Raw genomic sequence first — 15,543 nt, 5'->3', positions numbered from 1 at the left:
ACCACTCCAATAAAAGGAACCAGAACTCTTCATAAAACTTCCTCATTCCAGTGCTGGATCGGAAAGGTCCAAAATGAACCTGGAACATCTTGCTTTGCCAAAAAGTAAGGACATTTTCAAAGAATCATAAGAATAAGTCAAAAGGACACAAAAGCCAGCTGGAGGAGACTACCCCTGGCCAGATCTGGGGGAACATCAAAATAAGTAATGGAGCTATAAACTACTGATTAAAATAAGAATCCATGATAAAACATATGAATAAATAAATGGGGCAAATCTTCTTTACAGTAGATTGCCTACTAATAATTTTAGGAGGAATGATGGCTTTAGAAAATCATCAGTGGATGCTAAAACAAAGTGGATGAAAGTTTGTTGAGGAAAGGGATATCTGAATAGTTTCAAACACTTTCTCTGAAAATTACTTACAAAGAAAAAAATTATAACTTTACAATGAAGAAAACTGTTGGATACCGCCTTAAGCAAGTAATCAAAGATCACTAATAATTGTACAGATCAACATAACGTGTCTCCTGATGTGACTTTGTGAGAGGGACTAAGTATCACTTCTCTGAAATTCCTGACAAAAATGCTTAACTTGCATTTTTAAATCATGAGGAAAATCAGACAAACTAAAACTGAGGGATATTCTCAAAATAACTGGCCTGTGCTCTTCAAAAATATCAAGGTTGTGAAAGACAAAGAAAGGCAAGGGACTGTTCCATTTTAAAGGAGTTTAAAAAGTCATGACATTAAATGTATTGCATGAATCCAAACTGGATACTGGACTGGGAAAAAAAATACTGGGTTAATTGATGAAATTTGATTATGACTGTGGATTAGATGATTATCATATCAATGTTAAATGTTCTGATTCTGATAACTGTACTGTGGTTATGTTAGAAAATGTCTCTGTACTTAAGAAATATGTACTGAATGTGAAGAGGTAAAGGGAGACAATGTTTCAATATACTCTAAAGGTTGAGAGAGAGACAGAGACATGGGGTTGCTGGGAAGAGAGGAAATAGGACAAAATGTAAACAATTGGTGGTGTTCCTAGGAGTTCCTTGTATTGTTCTTGTAACTGTTCTGTTAAGTTTGAAATTATTTCAAAATAAAGTTACCCAAAAAGTCCCAGCCAAGAATTTATTCTTCAGTATTACTGATTAGTTTTTGTGATAACAGTTTAACTAATCAATTGAAGTTTCTAACACATGGAGACTGTAGTGAATTGCAAATGCATCAGAATATAAAGAAGCCTGTACACTTTCCCAGTGTACTAAGGATTTATAAGAAGATCCACCAGGCTCCAACCCCATGTTTAGTCAGCTGCTTTTTTCTTTTGACTTCCTCTGGATTCTGATTTCTTCCCCAGGCAAAGGAAGAGAAAATGTCACTCTCTGCAAGAATGTTTCAGTTTAGTCACACCTCAGAAATAAGCCAGATAACTAATTTGGGAATATGAGTGTGATTAACAGACAAAAAGGGAGAGATTGACAATAATACAATAATAGTAGGGGACTTGATCACACCACTTACATCAATGGACAGTCATCCAGATAGAATCATCAGATAGAAAACCATTAAGAAATCAGTGGTCTTAAATGACACATTAGACCAGTTGGACTTAATATGTATCTACAGGACATTCCATCCAAAAACAGCAGAATACACATTCTTTTCAAGAGCCCATGCAACATTCTCCAGGATAGATTGTATGCTAGGCCACAAAACAAGTCTCAACAAATTTAAGAGGATAGAAATTATATCAAGCATTTTTTCTGACTACAATGGTATGAAAGTAGAAATCATTTACAGGAAGAAAAACAGGAAAAACACAAACAGGTGGAGACTAAACAACATGCTACTAAAAAACCAATGGGTCGGGCTTCCCTGGTGGCGCAGTGGTTGAGAGTCCGCCTGCTGATGCAGGGGACACGGGTTTGTGCCCTGGTCTGGGAAGATCCCACATGCCGCGGAGCGGCTGGGCCCGTGACCCACGGCCACTGAGCTTGCTTGTCTGGAGCCTGTGCTCCTCAATGGGAGAGGCCACACAGTGAGAGGCCTGCATACTGCAAAAAAAAAAAAAACACACACACACACAAAAACCCCAATGGGTCAATCAAGAAATCAAAGAGGAAATCAGAAAATACCTTGAGACAAATGGAAATAAAAACATAACTATCCAAAATCTATGGGATGCCTCAAAAGCAGTTTTAAGAGAGAAATTTATAGCAACACAGGCTTACCTCAAGAAACAAGACAAGTCTCACATAAAAAACCTAACCTACCAACTAAAAGACTTAGAAAAAGAAGAACAAACAGAGCCCAAAGTCAGCAGAAAGAAGGAAATAATAAAGATCAGAAAGGAAATAAATAGACACTGAAAAAAAAATAGAAAAGATCAATAAAAGAGATTGTTTTTTTGGAAAGATAAACAAACTTTATAAGTGGTTAGCCAGGCTCACCAAGAAAAAAGAGAGGACCCAAATTAACAAAATAAGAAATGAAGAGAAATTACAACCAATATAACAGATTAAAAAAATAAGAGAATATTATGAACAGCAATAAAGCAATAACTTAGACAACCTAGAAGAAATGGATAAATTTCTGGAGACATAAAATCTTCCAAGACTGCAGCAGGAAAAAATAGACAATCTGACCAATTTTTAGACCAATCTAAAAAAAAACTCCTAGCAAACAAAAGTCCAGGACCAGACAACGTCACAGGGGAATTCTACCAAACATATAGAGAAGAGCTAATATCTATCCCTCTCAAACTATTCTAAAAAAATTGAAGAGGAGGGAACACTTCCAAATTTACCCCACGAGGCCACTGTTACTCTGATACTGAAAGTAAGCAAAAATACTACAAAAAAAGAAAATTACAAGCCAATATCTCTGATGAATATAAATATAAAAATCCTCAATGAAACCAGCAAACTGAATTCAACAATATATAAAAAGGATCAGACACCATGATCAAGTAGGATTTATTCCAGGGATACAGTGATGGTTCAAGATCCACAAATCAATCAATGTGATACACCACATTAACAACAGGAAACATTAAAATCACATGATTATCTCAATAGCTGTAGGAAAAACATTTAACAAAATTCAACATCCACTCATGATAAAAACTCTCATTGAAGTTGGTATAAAGGGAACATATCTCAACATAATAAAGCCCATACGTGACAAACCCACAGCTAACATCATACTCAGTGGTGGAAAGCTGAAAGCTTTTCCTCTAAAATCAGGAACAAGACAAGAATGTCCATTCTTGTCAATTATTTACATAGTATTGGAGATCCTAGCCATAGCAATCATACAAGAAGAAAAAACAAAAGGCATCCAAATAGGAAAGAAAGAAGTAAAATTGTCACTATTTGCATGATACTATATATAGAAAACCCTAAGTTCTCCACTAAAAAACTATTAGAACTAATAAATGAAGTCAGTAAACTTACAAGATACAAGATTAGTATACAGAAATCTGTTGCTTTTCTGTACAGTAATAATGAACCAAAAGAAAGAGAAAGCAAGAAAATAATCCTGTTTAAAATCATGTCAAAAAGAATAAAATACCTAGGAATAAACTTAACCAAGGAGGTGAGAAACCTATACTCTGAAAAGTATAAGACATTGATGAAGGAAATTGAAGGTGATGCAAAGAAATGGAAAGATATCCTAGGTTCATGGATTAGAAGAATTGATACTGTTAAAATGTCCACACTACCCGAAGCAATCTACAGATTTAATACAATCCCTATCAAAATACCCATGATGTTTTTCACAGAACTGGAGCAAATAATCCTGAAATTCATATGGAACCACAAAAGACCCCAATTTGCCAAAGCAATCTTGAGAAAAGAGAACAAAGCTGGAGATATCACACTCTGGCTTCAGACTTCAGACTACAAAGCTACAGTAACCAAAACAGTATGATACTGGCACAAAATCAGACACATAGATCAATAGAATAGAATAGAGAGCCCAGAAATAAACACACGCACTTATAGTCAATCTATGACAAAGGAGGCAAGAATATACAATGGGGAAAAGACATTTTCTTTAATAAATGGTGCTCAGAAACCTGGACAGCTACATGTAAAAGAATGAAATTAGAACATTTTCTCACACTATATACAAAAATCAACTCAAAATAAATTAAAGACCTAAATGTAAGACCAGAAATCATAAAACCCCTAGAAGAATAGATAGGCAGAACACTCACATAAATTGTAGCAATATATTTTTAAATCTGTCTCCTATGGCAAAGGAAACAAAATAAAAAATAAACAAATGGGATCTAATTAAACTTAAAAGCTTTTGCACAGCAAAGGGAATCATTGACAAAACAAAAAGACAGCCTATGAAATGGGAGAAAAGATTAGCAAATGATGTGACCAGTAAGGGCTTAATATCCATAATACATAAACAGCTTATATAACTCAATACCCAAAAAATGAACAACCTGAATAAAAATGGCAGAAGACCTGAATAGACAATTTTCCAAAGAAGACATACAGATGGGCAACAGGCACACAAAACATATGCTCAACATCACTAATCATCAGAGAAATGTAAATAAAAACAGTGAGATATCGCCTCACACCTGTCAGAATGGCTATTATCAAAAAATACAAACGTTGGTAAGGATGTGGAGAAAAGGGAACCCTGGTACGCTGTTGGTGGGAATGCAAATTGGTACAGTCACTATGGAAAACAGTATGGAGGCTCCTCATAAAACTAAAAATTGGACTACCATATGACCCAGCAATTCCAGTCCTGGGTATCTATCTGGAAAAAAAATAAAAACACTAATTTGAAAAGATACATGCACTCCAGTGTTCATAGACATGATATGGAAGCAACCTAAGTGTCCATCAACAAATGAATGGATAAAGAGGATGTAGTATTTATGTATACAATGGATATTACTCAGCCATAAAAAAGAATGAAAGTCTGCCATTTGCAATAATATGCATAGACCTGAAGGATATTATGCTTAATGAAATAAGTCAGACAGAGAAAGACAAATATTGTATGTTATCACTTATATGTGGAATCTAAAAAATAAACAAATAGAACAGAAACTCACAGATATAGAGAACAAACTAGTGGTTACCAGTGGGGATAGGGAAGGGGGAGGGGCAAAATGTGGTAGGGGATTAAGAGGTACAAACTACTATGTATAAAATAAATAAGCTACAAGGATATATTGTACAGCACAGGGAATATAGCCAATATTTTATAGTAACTTTAAATGGAGTATAATCTATAAAAATATTGAATCACTGTGTTGTACACCTGAAGCTAATATAATATCGTAAATTAACTATACTTCAATTATTTAAAAAGGCCCTATTTGTATATGCTACATTCCATCCAGAGTTACTAAAGTTTTCTAAATATATGCAGATTTGAAAACAATGTATATGAGATAGCAATACAAAACCATTTTAGATCACAACTTCTTTGGAGAGGTTTTATTCAGCGATTGAAACTTCTTTTTTAAATTAGATGAGTTGATTTGCAAGTTAATGGAAAAGGCCCGGCTAATCTCACAGTATGTTCAGGAGTAACTCTTGGGTATGTCCTAAATAATTATAATGCCAGGCAAATGTGCTGAGGTAAACCATTTGTACATAGGGGCCTCTCTGTGTTTTAAGTCACTTACTAGACCCAGCACATTAAAAGTATAATTCTGTGTAGCTTAATTACAAAAGGGACGTCATTCCTCTGACTTCTCTGAGTGCATCAGATCAAGGTGACCTTAGAGAATGCTGAAGAGAGAGGAAGTGATGATTGCAAGCACCAACCGTTCACTCTGAATCAACTTAGAAAAAACCAACTACTTGATTACCTCATAAATCATCTGGCATACTGTTTCCAATGAAGACTCTCAGGCTATGTTCATCAGTTTAATATCTTGAGCCAACAAAATAAACAGCAAGGTCTGTGTGAAAAACTTAAATGAAAGACTTCTGATGCAGGCGAGGCAGCCACAATGAAGTGTCTTTGCAGACTAGTAAAGGGTTCCAGAATTCGGTAGAGGAGCTGATCAGTGCAAGACAACCCATCTAGATTATTCAAACTCCAACCATTTTTTTTTCGGTACGCGGGCCTCTCACTGTTGTGGCCTCTCCCCTTGCGGAACACAGGCTCCGGACGCACAGGCTCAGCAGCCATGGCTCACGGGCCCAGCCGCTCCGCTGGCATGTGGGATCTTCCCGGACCGGGGCACGAACCCGTGTCCCCTTCATTGGCAGGTGGACCCTCAACCACTGTGCCATCAGGGAAGGCCCTCCAACCTATTTTTATGGTGGTTTGAACCAATTAATTATTTAAATTTATTTTCCAAATGCTTTTTTTTCTATGTAGAGGATACTCAAGGTCAAGTAATATTTCTTATTGTTTCCTTGCTTCCAAAATAAAGGAAATTACTATGCATCCTGCAACAAGTAAACAAGACACCCCTGCTGAAGCTGTTCTTTATTGATAATGTGCATACTGATAGCTCGACATATCAATACAATGAATAAACTGACATACAATTAAAATGTCAAGATCAAAACTACAAATGAGTGTACATATCTGTGCGTGAGGATATAATGCACGCACACGTGCACACACACACACTTTATTATGATCATCTCAATGATTTCTGCTCTGTTTCCACTTAACTCTTAAATTTTTATCACAAGACCTAACCTTGTGCTTCAGATTTAATTATCCAAATGCCTACTAGACGTCTCTTCCTAGATGTCTGACAGGCATTCAACACATCTGCCACCGAACTCATGACCTTCCCTTCTAAACCTGGTTCTTCTATTTTCAATATCAGTGAAAGGTGTGGGCTATCAGATCAGATATCTGGAGCATCCTAGATCTATAACTCATCTCTTCCCCACAGCCAGTCAGTCTGCAAATCCTGACTATGTTACCTGCAAGCTATTTTCTCCATTATGTTCTCTTCTGTCTGTCCTGAAATCACTGTCCTACCTGATCCTCATAATCTCTTTCCTGGATAACTGCAGTTTCTCTCATATACTCATGTATAGATTTAGTTCTTTTCTCCCCATGTAAATAGTCATTGGTTAACTTCTCCTGCATAATGCCTGTCATTAATTATCCTTACCTTTTTTTTTCCTGTGGGTTTTCCAGAGTTATCTCTAGCTAGCCTCTTCATATAAACCTCTCCTACAAACTTACTTCTCCCTACTATGCTTTTTTGACCTAGTGCCTTTCCTGTTTGCCTGCTTTTTACCTTCTTGCTTGCCTCTTCCTATTGAAATCCCACCATTACATCAAAATTCAGCTTCAATCCCAGCAATGCTGTAAAAACCCAGAAAACCCAACCGGAAACCATCTGTCCCTCTTTTAAATTCTTGTTGTAATTCCTGTCAATTCCAGTGGTTCTCAGTCCTTAAAGTATGAAGACTGTATTCCTAAGTCAAAAAAAGATTCTACTGACTTCTCTTGCCTTTGACAAGACAGGGAGAAAAGGAACCAAGGGAAGTTTTCCATCCTGAGTGGGAAGGTGGAGGTATCATTGGTCGAAATTGGATTCCTCTATGGGAAAGAGGCTGTGGCGATGCAGCATGTCCCAGCATGTTCCAGAGGACACTAGTGTGAAAGCCTATATGAAAATTTCTATATATTCATTTAATAATCATTAAGTTCTCTCTGTGTGCTAGGTAGTGAACAAGGGAGACACAGGGACCCTACCCTCAGGGACCCACAGAAGATTCCACAGTCTCATGCAGTTGGGAAACTGCATACTATGGCAGCTTCTAGAGGTTCATAATGAGTATTATCATGTAAAAGTCTCTGAAAAGTCCCACCACTTTAAAAAACTTTAAAGTTTAAAAACCTTTAACATAATTTTGTGTTTAGTATTATTTCCCAAAGAAATTTGGCCACAGAATCCCTCCCTTGCATTTTTCTGGCAATATCTATTAATATCCCATGCAACTAGAACTCTCTGGAACAGATAATTAGGAAATGCTGTGTAAGAGCAATCCAAATGAATAGAAGGAAATGCTGAACCTTGGAGAGAAGAGAATACTGTTATATACTTCGGAGATGTGAGTAGAGGGGAACTCCGAGAAGAGAACAACTGGAAATCCTACATAACTATTGAGAAAGAGTGTTGAAGCGGTTTAGTGGTGTGGGCAGGAAAACATTCCAAAGGTTCCAATCCTTCAAAGTGGTTTTCCTCAGACCCAAAGGAATAGACCAGAGAGTAGGAAAAGTGGCTGTTAAGTTTCCCAAACTTTCTTCTCCTGAGCCTCACTATAGTTCTCTCCCCAGTGAGATGATACAATTATTATGGCTAGGGAACTCTAAACTGGCTCTACCTTCTCCAAGTCTCCATTTGCCTCTGAATTTTGAGGGAAAGAAGCTCAGATAGTTGTCTCTTCTCCATGAAGTTCAAGTGTCAGTTGTATTTACAGAAATCAAGTAATTTTGGTTACTATTGAGTGCACTAATGTTTATTTGCATTGTGATTGCGACGGTCATATCCCATACCGCATATACTCAATCCTGGAGTTAATTTTACAATAAGGCAGAAGGGTTGGAAAGTATAATCTTGATGGTATACATAAAATGTATTACTCTGATGGCATTTGAAATTGTATGAGCAGCAAATATTACAAAGTTCACTCTATAATCTGAAAGGATGGTGCTGTTCCCCCTGAACTCACTCTTGTGGGACCCTCCTCTGCACTCTGTAGATGAGACCCACTAGAGAGGCCTGCATTGTCAAAATGTTATTCACAGGGTTTAAAGAAAACAATGCACTTTTCTCATATGCTTGAAATATTTCATAATAAGAAAAACAAAAAGTATTCCATTGAGCCTAAATGAGGTTATTGAGTATGTTCCAGAACCATTCCAAAACCATGTGTGCAGTGCAAAACTGGCTGCATCCTGTGTAATGTGAGAGCTTCATCTGCTACCAATGAAAACAGACAAACCTGGTGACACCAGTCCTCCATGGGAGCCTAATTGAGCACCAGCCTTCCTCCCCAACCTTGCGTCACTTAGTATTTCTGAGTATTTTAGCAACTAAGACAGCTAAGTTTCAGAATGTCATCTCTCAAGTATATATCTTATCATAAAACTAACTCATACAGTAAAATAATCCAAAGAGTTAGAATGAATAATATATATTTTAGCATTAGTAATTTTTTGTACTTATAAAATATATAACAGAAACTTATTAATGGAACTGTGTTCCATATTTTTTGGCCTTCCTGTAGTGTATAGAATTTTATAAAGTATTTTGATGGCTTTACCCAGATGCAATTTCTGTTGTTTTCACAACCCAAAAAGCAGTTTTAAACTCAGCAATGATCATTTAAAAGTTTTGACTTGTTTTCACTTTACACTAACAGATTTTTAGAATCTCTTGAAGGTAGATATTCTTTAGAGTATTATTCCTTTACCAAATTGCAAACACTTAAAAAAATCATCTTATCATTAGTAAGGCTCAGAGAAATAAGTTCTTTCATTCATTGTTTGTGGAAATGTAATTTGGGACATATTTTTGAAAGTCAGTTTGGAGACACACGTATACACACGTGCATGCACATGTGTTATATATGTGTAGATGTGTGTATATATACACACGCATGCACTCGTACATTTGTAGTTTGAGCCAATTTCCTAAGAAATTTCCTATAGAAATATTAGAAAATACTATTCATAGTTTTTTATAAGGTTGTTCATTACATTTTATAGGTGTTTATAGGTAAAAAAGTAGAAGCAATTTAAGTGCCCAAATCTAATGGGAAAGTTGAATGAATTACATTATATTGATACAATGGGCTATCATATATCCATTAAGTCATTTGTGGAAGAATACCAAATTATATGTTAAAGTGTTGATATATTGTAAAAACATGTTACACAATACTATATACAGCATAATAATGCCATGTTTATCTGTATCCAGAAAAAATAGCTAGAAGAATGCCTAAATGCTAACAATGACTATGCTTGAGTGATGGACTTATAGATGGATTTTTTTTCTTATAATTTTGTTTCTCAAGTTTTCTGTAGTGAATGTGTCTTATTTATGAAATAATTAAACAAAATAAATGTTACATGTTTCTTGACATATTTGTACCCTTTGACCCAGCAATTCTATTTTTCGGACTATATCCTAACATGAGAAAATAAATAGACACACACTTACAGAGGTACTTACAACTATGTTCTTTCTGACTTGTTTATAGTAATAAAATACTGGAAGCTACTCGAATGTCCAACATTAGGGAATTGGTTTTAAAAAAAGTGCATTCATGCAGTGGAATATTGCACAATCTTTAAAATCAGATTCTTGAAAATATTTAGCAAAGGGAAATGCTTACAATATATTCAGTTAAAAGGTATATGGACAGAGAGAGATATGTAGACATAATTACAATTTTGATTACCTAAAAAAAATTAGACTATACATTAACGTTTTAACAGGGCTAACCACTGGGTGGTGAAATTATTTATAGGTTCTTTTTTTCCTTTTTATAATTTCCTATGCTTTCAACATTTGTAATTTTTATAAACAGAAAGAATATGTAAACAATAAAGAAGCTTGTTTTTTGCAAGTAATATTAAGATACAGTGTCTAGGGCTTCCCTGGTGGCGCAGTGGTTGAGAGTCCGCCTGCCAATGCAGGGGACCCGGGTTCATGCCCCGGTCCGGGAAGATCCCACATGACGCGGAGTGGCTGGGCCCATGAGCCACGGCCGCTGAGCCTGTGCGTCCGGAGCCTGTGCTCCGCAACGGGAGAGGCCACAGCAGTGAGAGGCCCGCGTACCACAAAAAGAAAAAAAAAGATACAGTATCTATATGAACATGATCCCTCCAAATATTTTTTCAGACTATCATTTCTATTCAGTTTATTGCTGTACTGCACAGTGAGATAAGAAAGTATAATATTTTATTTTTATCCCTGGGTCTCTCTGACAAACAATAGGAAGAATTTTGACCAAAAGATTTGCTTTGCTCTATAAAATGCTTAAAACAACATAGGAAAAGAATATTCAGAGGGCTGGCCTCAGTCTCACTCTGAATAGTGATATAAGGTTTCTTAATCATTTACTTGTTCAGAATCTAAGTAGGCAAAGGTCAAAGCAGGTTCAAGTTCAGTGGTACCTCAGGTGTAGCCTTCCTCTCTGATGCAAGGACCACACCCACAGAGTGAAGGTTTTTTGAGTTCATTGAGAGAGTTTATGCCTTTGACAAAGCTCTAGTAATAGCCTCTGATTGAGCGACAAGGCAAGTAACCACTTGGCTAGACTCAGGGAATGCAAGTATATATACATGTATACTAGGAGGGCTGTGTGTGGGGGATATACTTATGTTCTTAATTGCTTAATATATCTTTTATGTAACAAAAGGCTTAGCATAACCATGGCATACTGCATGATAGTTAATAAGCCTGAAGATTTATCCGTGTGCTACCACTAATGTATGGACTCAATGAGTATTTATTGAAAGCCTATCTGTAAAACATGGTTCTGGCCATATGAGATTAAAAAGACATAGTCCTACCTTCCTTCCTAAATGAAAACACAAAGACAATTGCTTGGATTTTACATACTCTTTCAATGTTTCTTCTCCAGTAAAACAGACAAAATTATAATTGATATTTACTGATTTTCACTTAAATTTAGTGTGATATCATTTTAAAAGTTCACTTTAAAATCATTGCCATATAGCCCAAGAATATCACCAGTGAAATTTACCAGACACATGTATTTTTAAAGTTTGAGGTAGTTCATGTAAATATTAAGGATAGAATGCAGTATATTATGATTTTCCCTGATGAAATAAAGGACTTACACTGATTTTTTAGACGCCATGCAGCTCATTCAATACTTTCAAATTTTGTGGTAGGCTTTGAAAATATAAAAGGTCAAGAATTTTTGCTTCCCAGATGAACAGGCAGAAATGAAACCAAGTTTAGATAAAGATCAGACCATCAATATAATTGAAAGGTGGAAAGTGAAAGGGAAGGAGAAGAAATGGAAAGCAAATATATATCTTTGGAGAAATAAAGCAAAAAAAAAATTTACTTGTTTTGTCCTTTCTCCATGTATGTTGTTTTATAAAACCCCACGAGCGAGCTGTTCAGCTGGCCGGCGAACTCCATGATCAAGTGGTAGAGACCCTTGCCACCGCTGGGTGCAAGCTCTTCTTCTGTCTCCACCACCACATACTCCTGCTTTTTGTATTCGAAGCACCGCCTGACTTTCACCTGCTCCCCAGAGGGCTTCCTCAGCACCGGGAGCTGGGTGATCCTCGTCTCCCGGAGGTGCAGCCACAGGTTCCAGGTGGGTGAGCTCACGTTGATGGAGATGTTCACGCTGCCCGTGTACGTGTCCTCCTCCAACAGGGGCTTCACCTCCAGGTCGTAGTGCACTGGGTTGATGAAGTCAGGCAGCCTGAAATCTTTCCAGCCTCCACTTTCATCTTCACTGGCAGGGCAGACTCCCTGGTCCTGTGGAGGGCTCAAAGTGGGAGGCTGTGGAGGGCTCAAAGTGGGAGGCCTGTGGGAAGGAGCCTGGGTTGTGCCCTGTCCTCCGTCGGTAGAGTAACACGATCTGGTCAAGCCCACGGAAAGTCCTACTATTAATCCGACACCCACCACCACCGCACAGATAATGGCCACATGTTTCTTTTTAATGCAGTATCTCTTAGAGCCTTCTTCCTCCTCCAAGATCATTTTTGTTTCCAAAGTCAAATGCTACACATAAAAGGTTGTTAAATTTAACTAACTAACGTCAGCAGTCTTCCTTCTTCAACTGGAAGGAATTCCCTGGTTTGGCAGCCTGCTTTCGCCTTTCCCACACCTCTCTCTCTGGCTGCTTGAATCTTTTCCTCTCCCTTCACGTTCCCACTAGACACTCAAGGATGAATGTGGAATCAAGGGGGTGGGGTAAGGACTCCAGAAGAGGAGCTGAGCTGGAGGAAGAAGACTGACGAGAATATTGTCACGGCTCCTCTTACAAACAACGCATCCCCCACTCCACCCCTCCTACTGGAGTGAGTTAAATATAAAACAGGGCTTAGCTTATCAGCCAGTGGGAGGATGATCCTTTGCCAAAGCTCTGTCAGCAGCTTTCGAGGAGAGAGCGTTTGGGAAAGAGGTGTGCTTGTGATGGAAAAACTCACCCTTTGCCACTGAGTCTGTGGCTTCTTCCTGTTGTGTGCACAGTCTCTCTCTCCTAACCAAAGGGCTTCTTGCATCTCAGCTATTTTTTAGGTAGCTGTGTTTTCATTTTTTTTCCTCTTATGTAAACATTCAGATTCTGCCTTTTGCCAAAGTCAGGTCCTGGAGTTCCGTGCACAGAGTGATACATAAATTCAAGGACCGCTTAGGTACTGAGTAATTATTTGTTGAATTGGTGGATTAGTAAAACATGGCCAGGTCACCCTAAATCAGTTCAGTTGATGCTGGATGAAAGAGAGAAGGAAACATAAATTAGTCAAAGCAGTACTGGAGCTGAAAAGCATAAGAAGAAAAAAGAGAGACAGAAAAGTAATGGGTTGGAAGGACAGAAGGACAAGGAAGATAAACTTGATTAACTTGTTAGGTTAAATAACTAAACTCTTAGATAATCTTGCCTAAGTGAGATTGAATTCTTTAGCTTAGAGTGTGGTAGATGATGTTGGAGGAGATTCCAGATGCAAAGTTGGCTGTTGAAAGATCTGTTATCTGCCCAAACCTATTGCCTCTGAATGAAAAGCTCAAGATGATAGAAATCACAATAATGACTTCCATGTTTATGAGTAGCTAAGATGTATACATCCAAAGCCATCTCTAATAGTAGCAGTACAATCATAAATATAAAAAATTAGCTTTCTATATGCCAGGCACTATGCTAGGTACTTCATAGAAGTTATCATTTAAGATTTACCAGCAACTCTATGAGACTGATACTATTATGATGCCCATTTTAGAGGTGGAAGGACTGACATTCAAAGAGTTAAGTCATTTGCTCAAGGTCACAGAATTGGAGCTTGAACTCAGGTTATCTGAGTCCAAAATCCAAATATCTAACTATACTGCCTCTGTTCTCTGAAGAGGAAAAATGTTTAAGGGTTAAGTAACCATGAAAAACTTGGTCAATATTTCCCAAAGTGCAATCCATGGATAATATTAATAGATATAATTGCAAAGCAGGCAGTGCTGTGGTAGATAGAGTTAAGAATATTCTTTCACTACCTTCCATTCTTTCAGAGCTTCCAGGTGGCACCACCATCACACTGTGAATCTCCCAGATAGGATATACTATTGTGTGATTTCTATATTTAGTTAATGAGAGAGTTTGTTTGGTGAGGTACCTTTTGAGGGTCTTGTGTTCCCACACTCTGAAAAATGCTACTTTAAACTGTTCTAAATTATAAATTAAATACACAGATAAAAAGAAGATTTTAAGAATGAAAGGGTCGACTTTGGTCTATGCATTTCTATTGTTTTCTCATAAAATAGTAATAAGAGAAATAAAGGCAAGAGGGGTATATTTTTCTAAATCATAGGTTCATCTTGTTATTTATTAATTTCACAATCTGAAGTAATCCTAAACTTTAATCATAGTATGTTTAATTTTGGTAAGTCAACTTTATGAATTTTAGCCTTGAAATCCCCTTTTTTATCAGAAATATCATCTGATGTTTCACTAAATGTTTCACAGGTCAAACATTTTAATGTGTTCTCCATAAATTAAAAGGAAAGTGTGGATCAAATTTATCTCAGCATAATGACTGAAAAAAATGAAAAAGAAAAGGATTTTGAAGAATGTACATAAAATTATGTTAAACTGGAAGCATTTTTAAAAAATCTCAGCTAAGGCAAACATATATAAAACTCTTAAACTCAATTTTGTCTAGAAAGACAGCAGTCTTATCACCAGGTCCCATGTTTGCACTAAACTGAACAAAGAAGATAATAGACCTTTGGAATAAGGTGCACTTAAGGGGGTTTGAGAATGGCCACCTGCTATCAAATATCTCTCCTGTTTTGCCTGAAATTCCACCATAAAGGGTTCATTATTTATAGATAAATGCAATTTTTTGCTAGCAGAAATAAAATACCTTAAATCCATGTACTTTGTGTGTGTGTGTGTGTGAACACGTGCATAAATTTTTAGTCTAAGACCCAACCACAACATTTTATTAGTACCAACCTAAAACAGCCGCCTATATCCAGTGAAGGGCATCACATCTTATCCATGTCAGCATATTAGGGTTGCCTGAGGTGATAGAGGTAAAACGTCCAGCCAGACAAGTGGGAGTAGCAGAGCCAGCCTGTGCACTAAACACATTTAGGGTCACCATATTAGGGTTTACTAAATATAAAGCCCCAGCTTTCATAGTTGGTAATGCTGCACTCCATTGCAGCAGTTCTTGCTGTCCTTCTTCCTGACACTGGAACACTGAGTCTGTGGCAGGAGGCTCTTGATCTTGAAAGCCCTTGTTCCAGATCCAATCCACAGTGAAGGTCAAGGCAGCCACTGGCAGGAC

General features: G+C 37.2%; 1 protein-coding gene across 1 annotated transcript in view; it reads right to left on the bottom strand.

The window, feature by feature from the left end:
- ENPEP (glutamyl aminopeptidase) overlaps positions 1 to 12,929 on the bottom strand; it is a 111,601-nt gene extending 98,672 nt beyond the window's left edge. The window contains exon 1 of the mRNA XM_081230479.1: positions 12,093 to 12,929. Coding sequence (XP_081086605.1) covers positions 12,093 to 12,742 — 650 coding nt within the window. The 5' untranslated portion in view covers positions 12,743 to 12,929. The remainder of the gene's footprint in view (positions 1 to 12,092) is intronic.
- Positions 12,930 to 15,543: the final 2,614 nt, after the last annotated feature.

This window comes from Mesoplodon bidens (genome assembly GCF_964165515.1).
Source record: "Mesoplodon bidens genome assembly, chromosome: 1".
NCBI classification, from domain to species: Eukaryota; Metazoa; Chordata; class Mammalia; order Artiodactyla; family Ziphiidae; genus Mesoplodon; species Mesoplodon bidens.
Note: the sequence above shows the minus strand (reverse complement) of the source record. Positions and strands in the feature narration are given on the sequence as shown.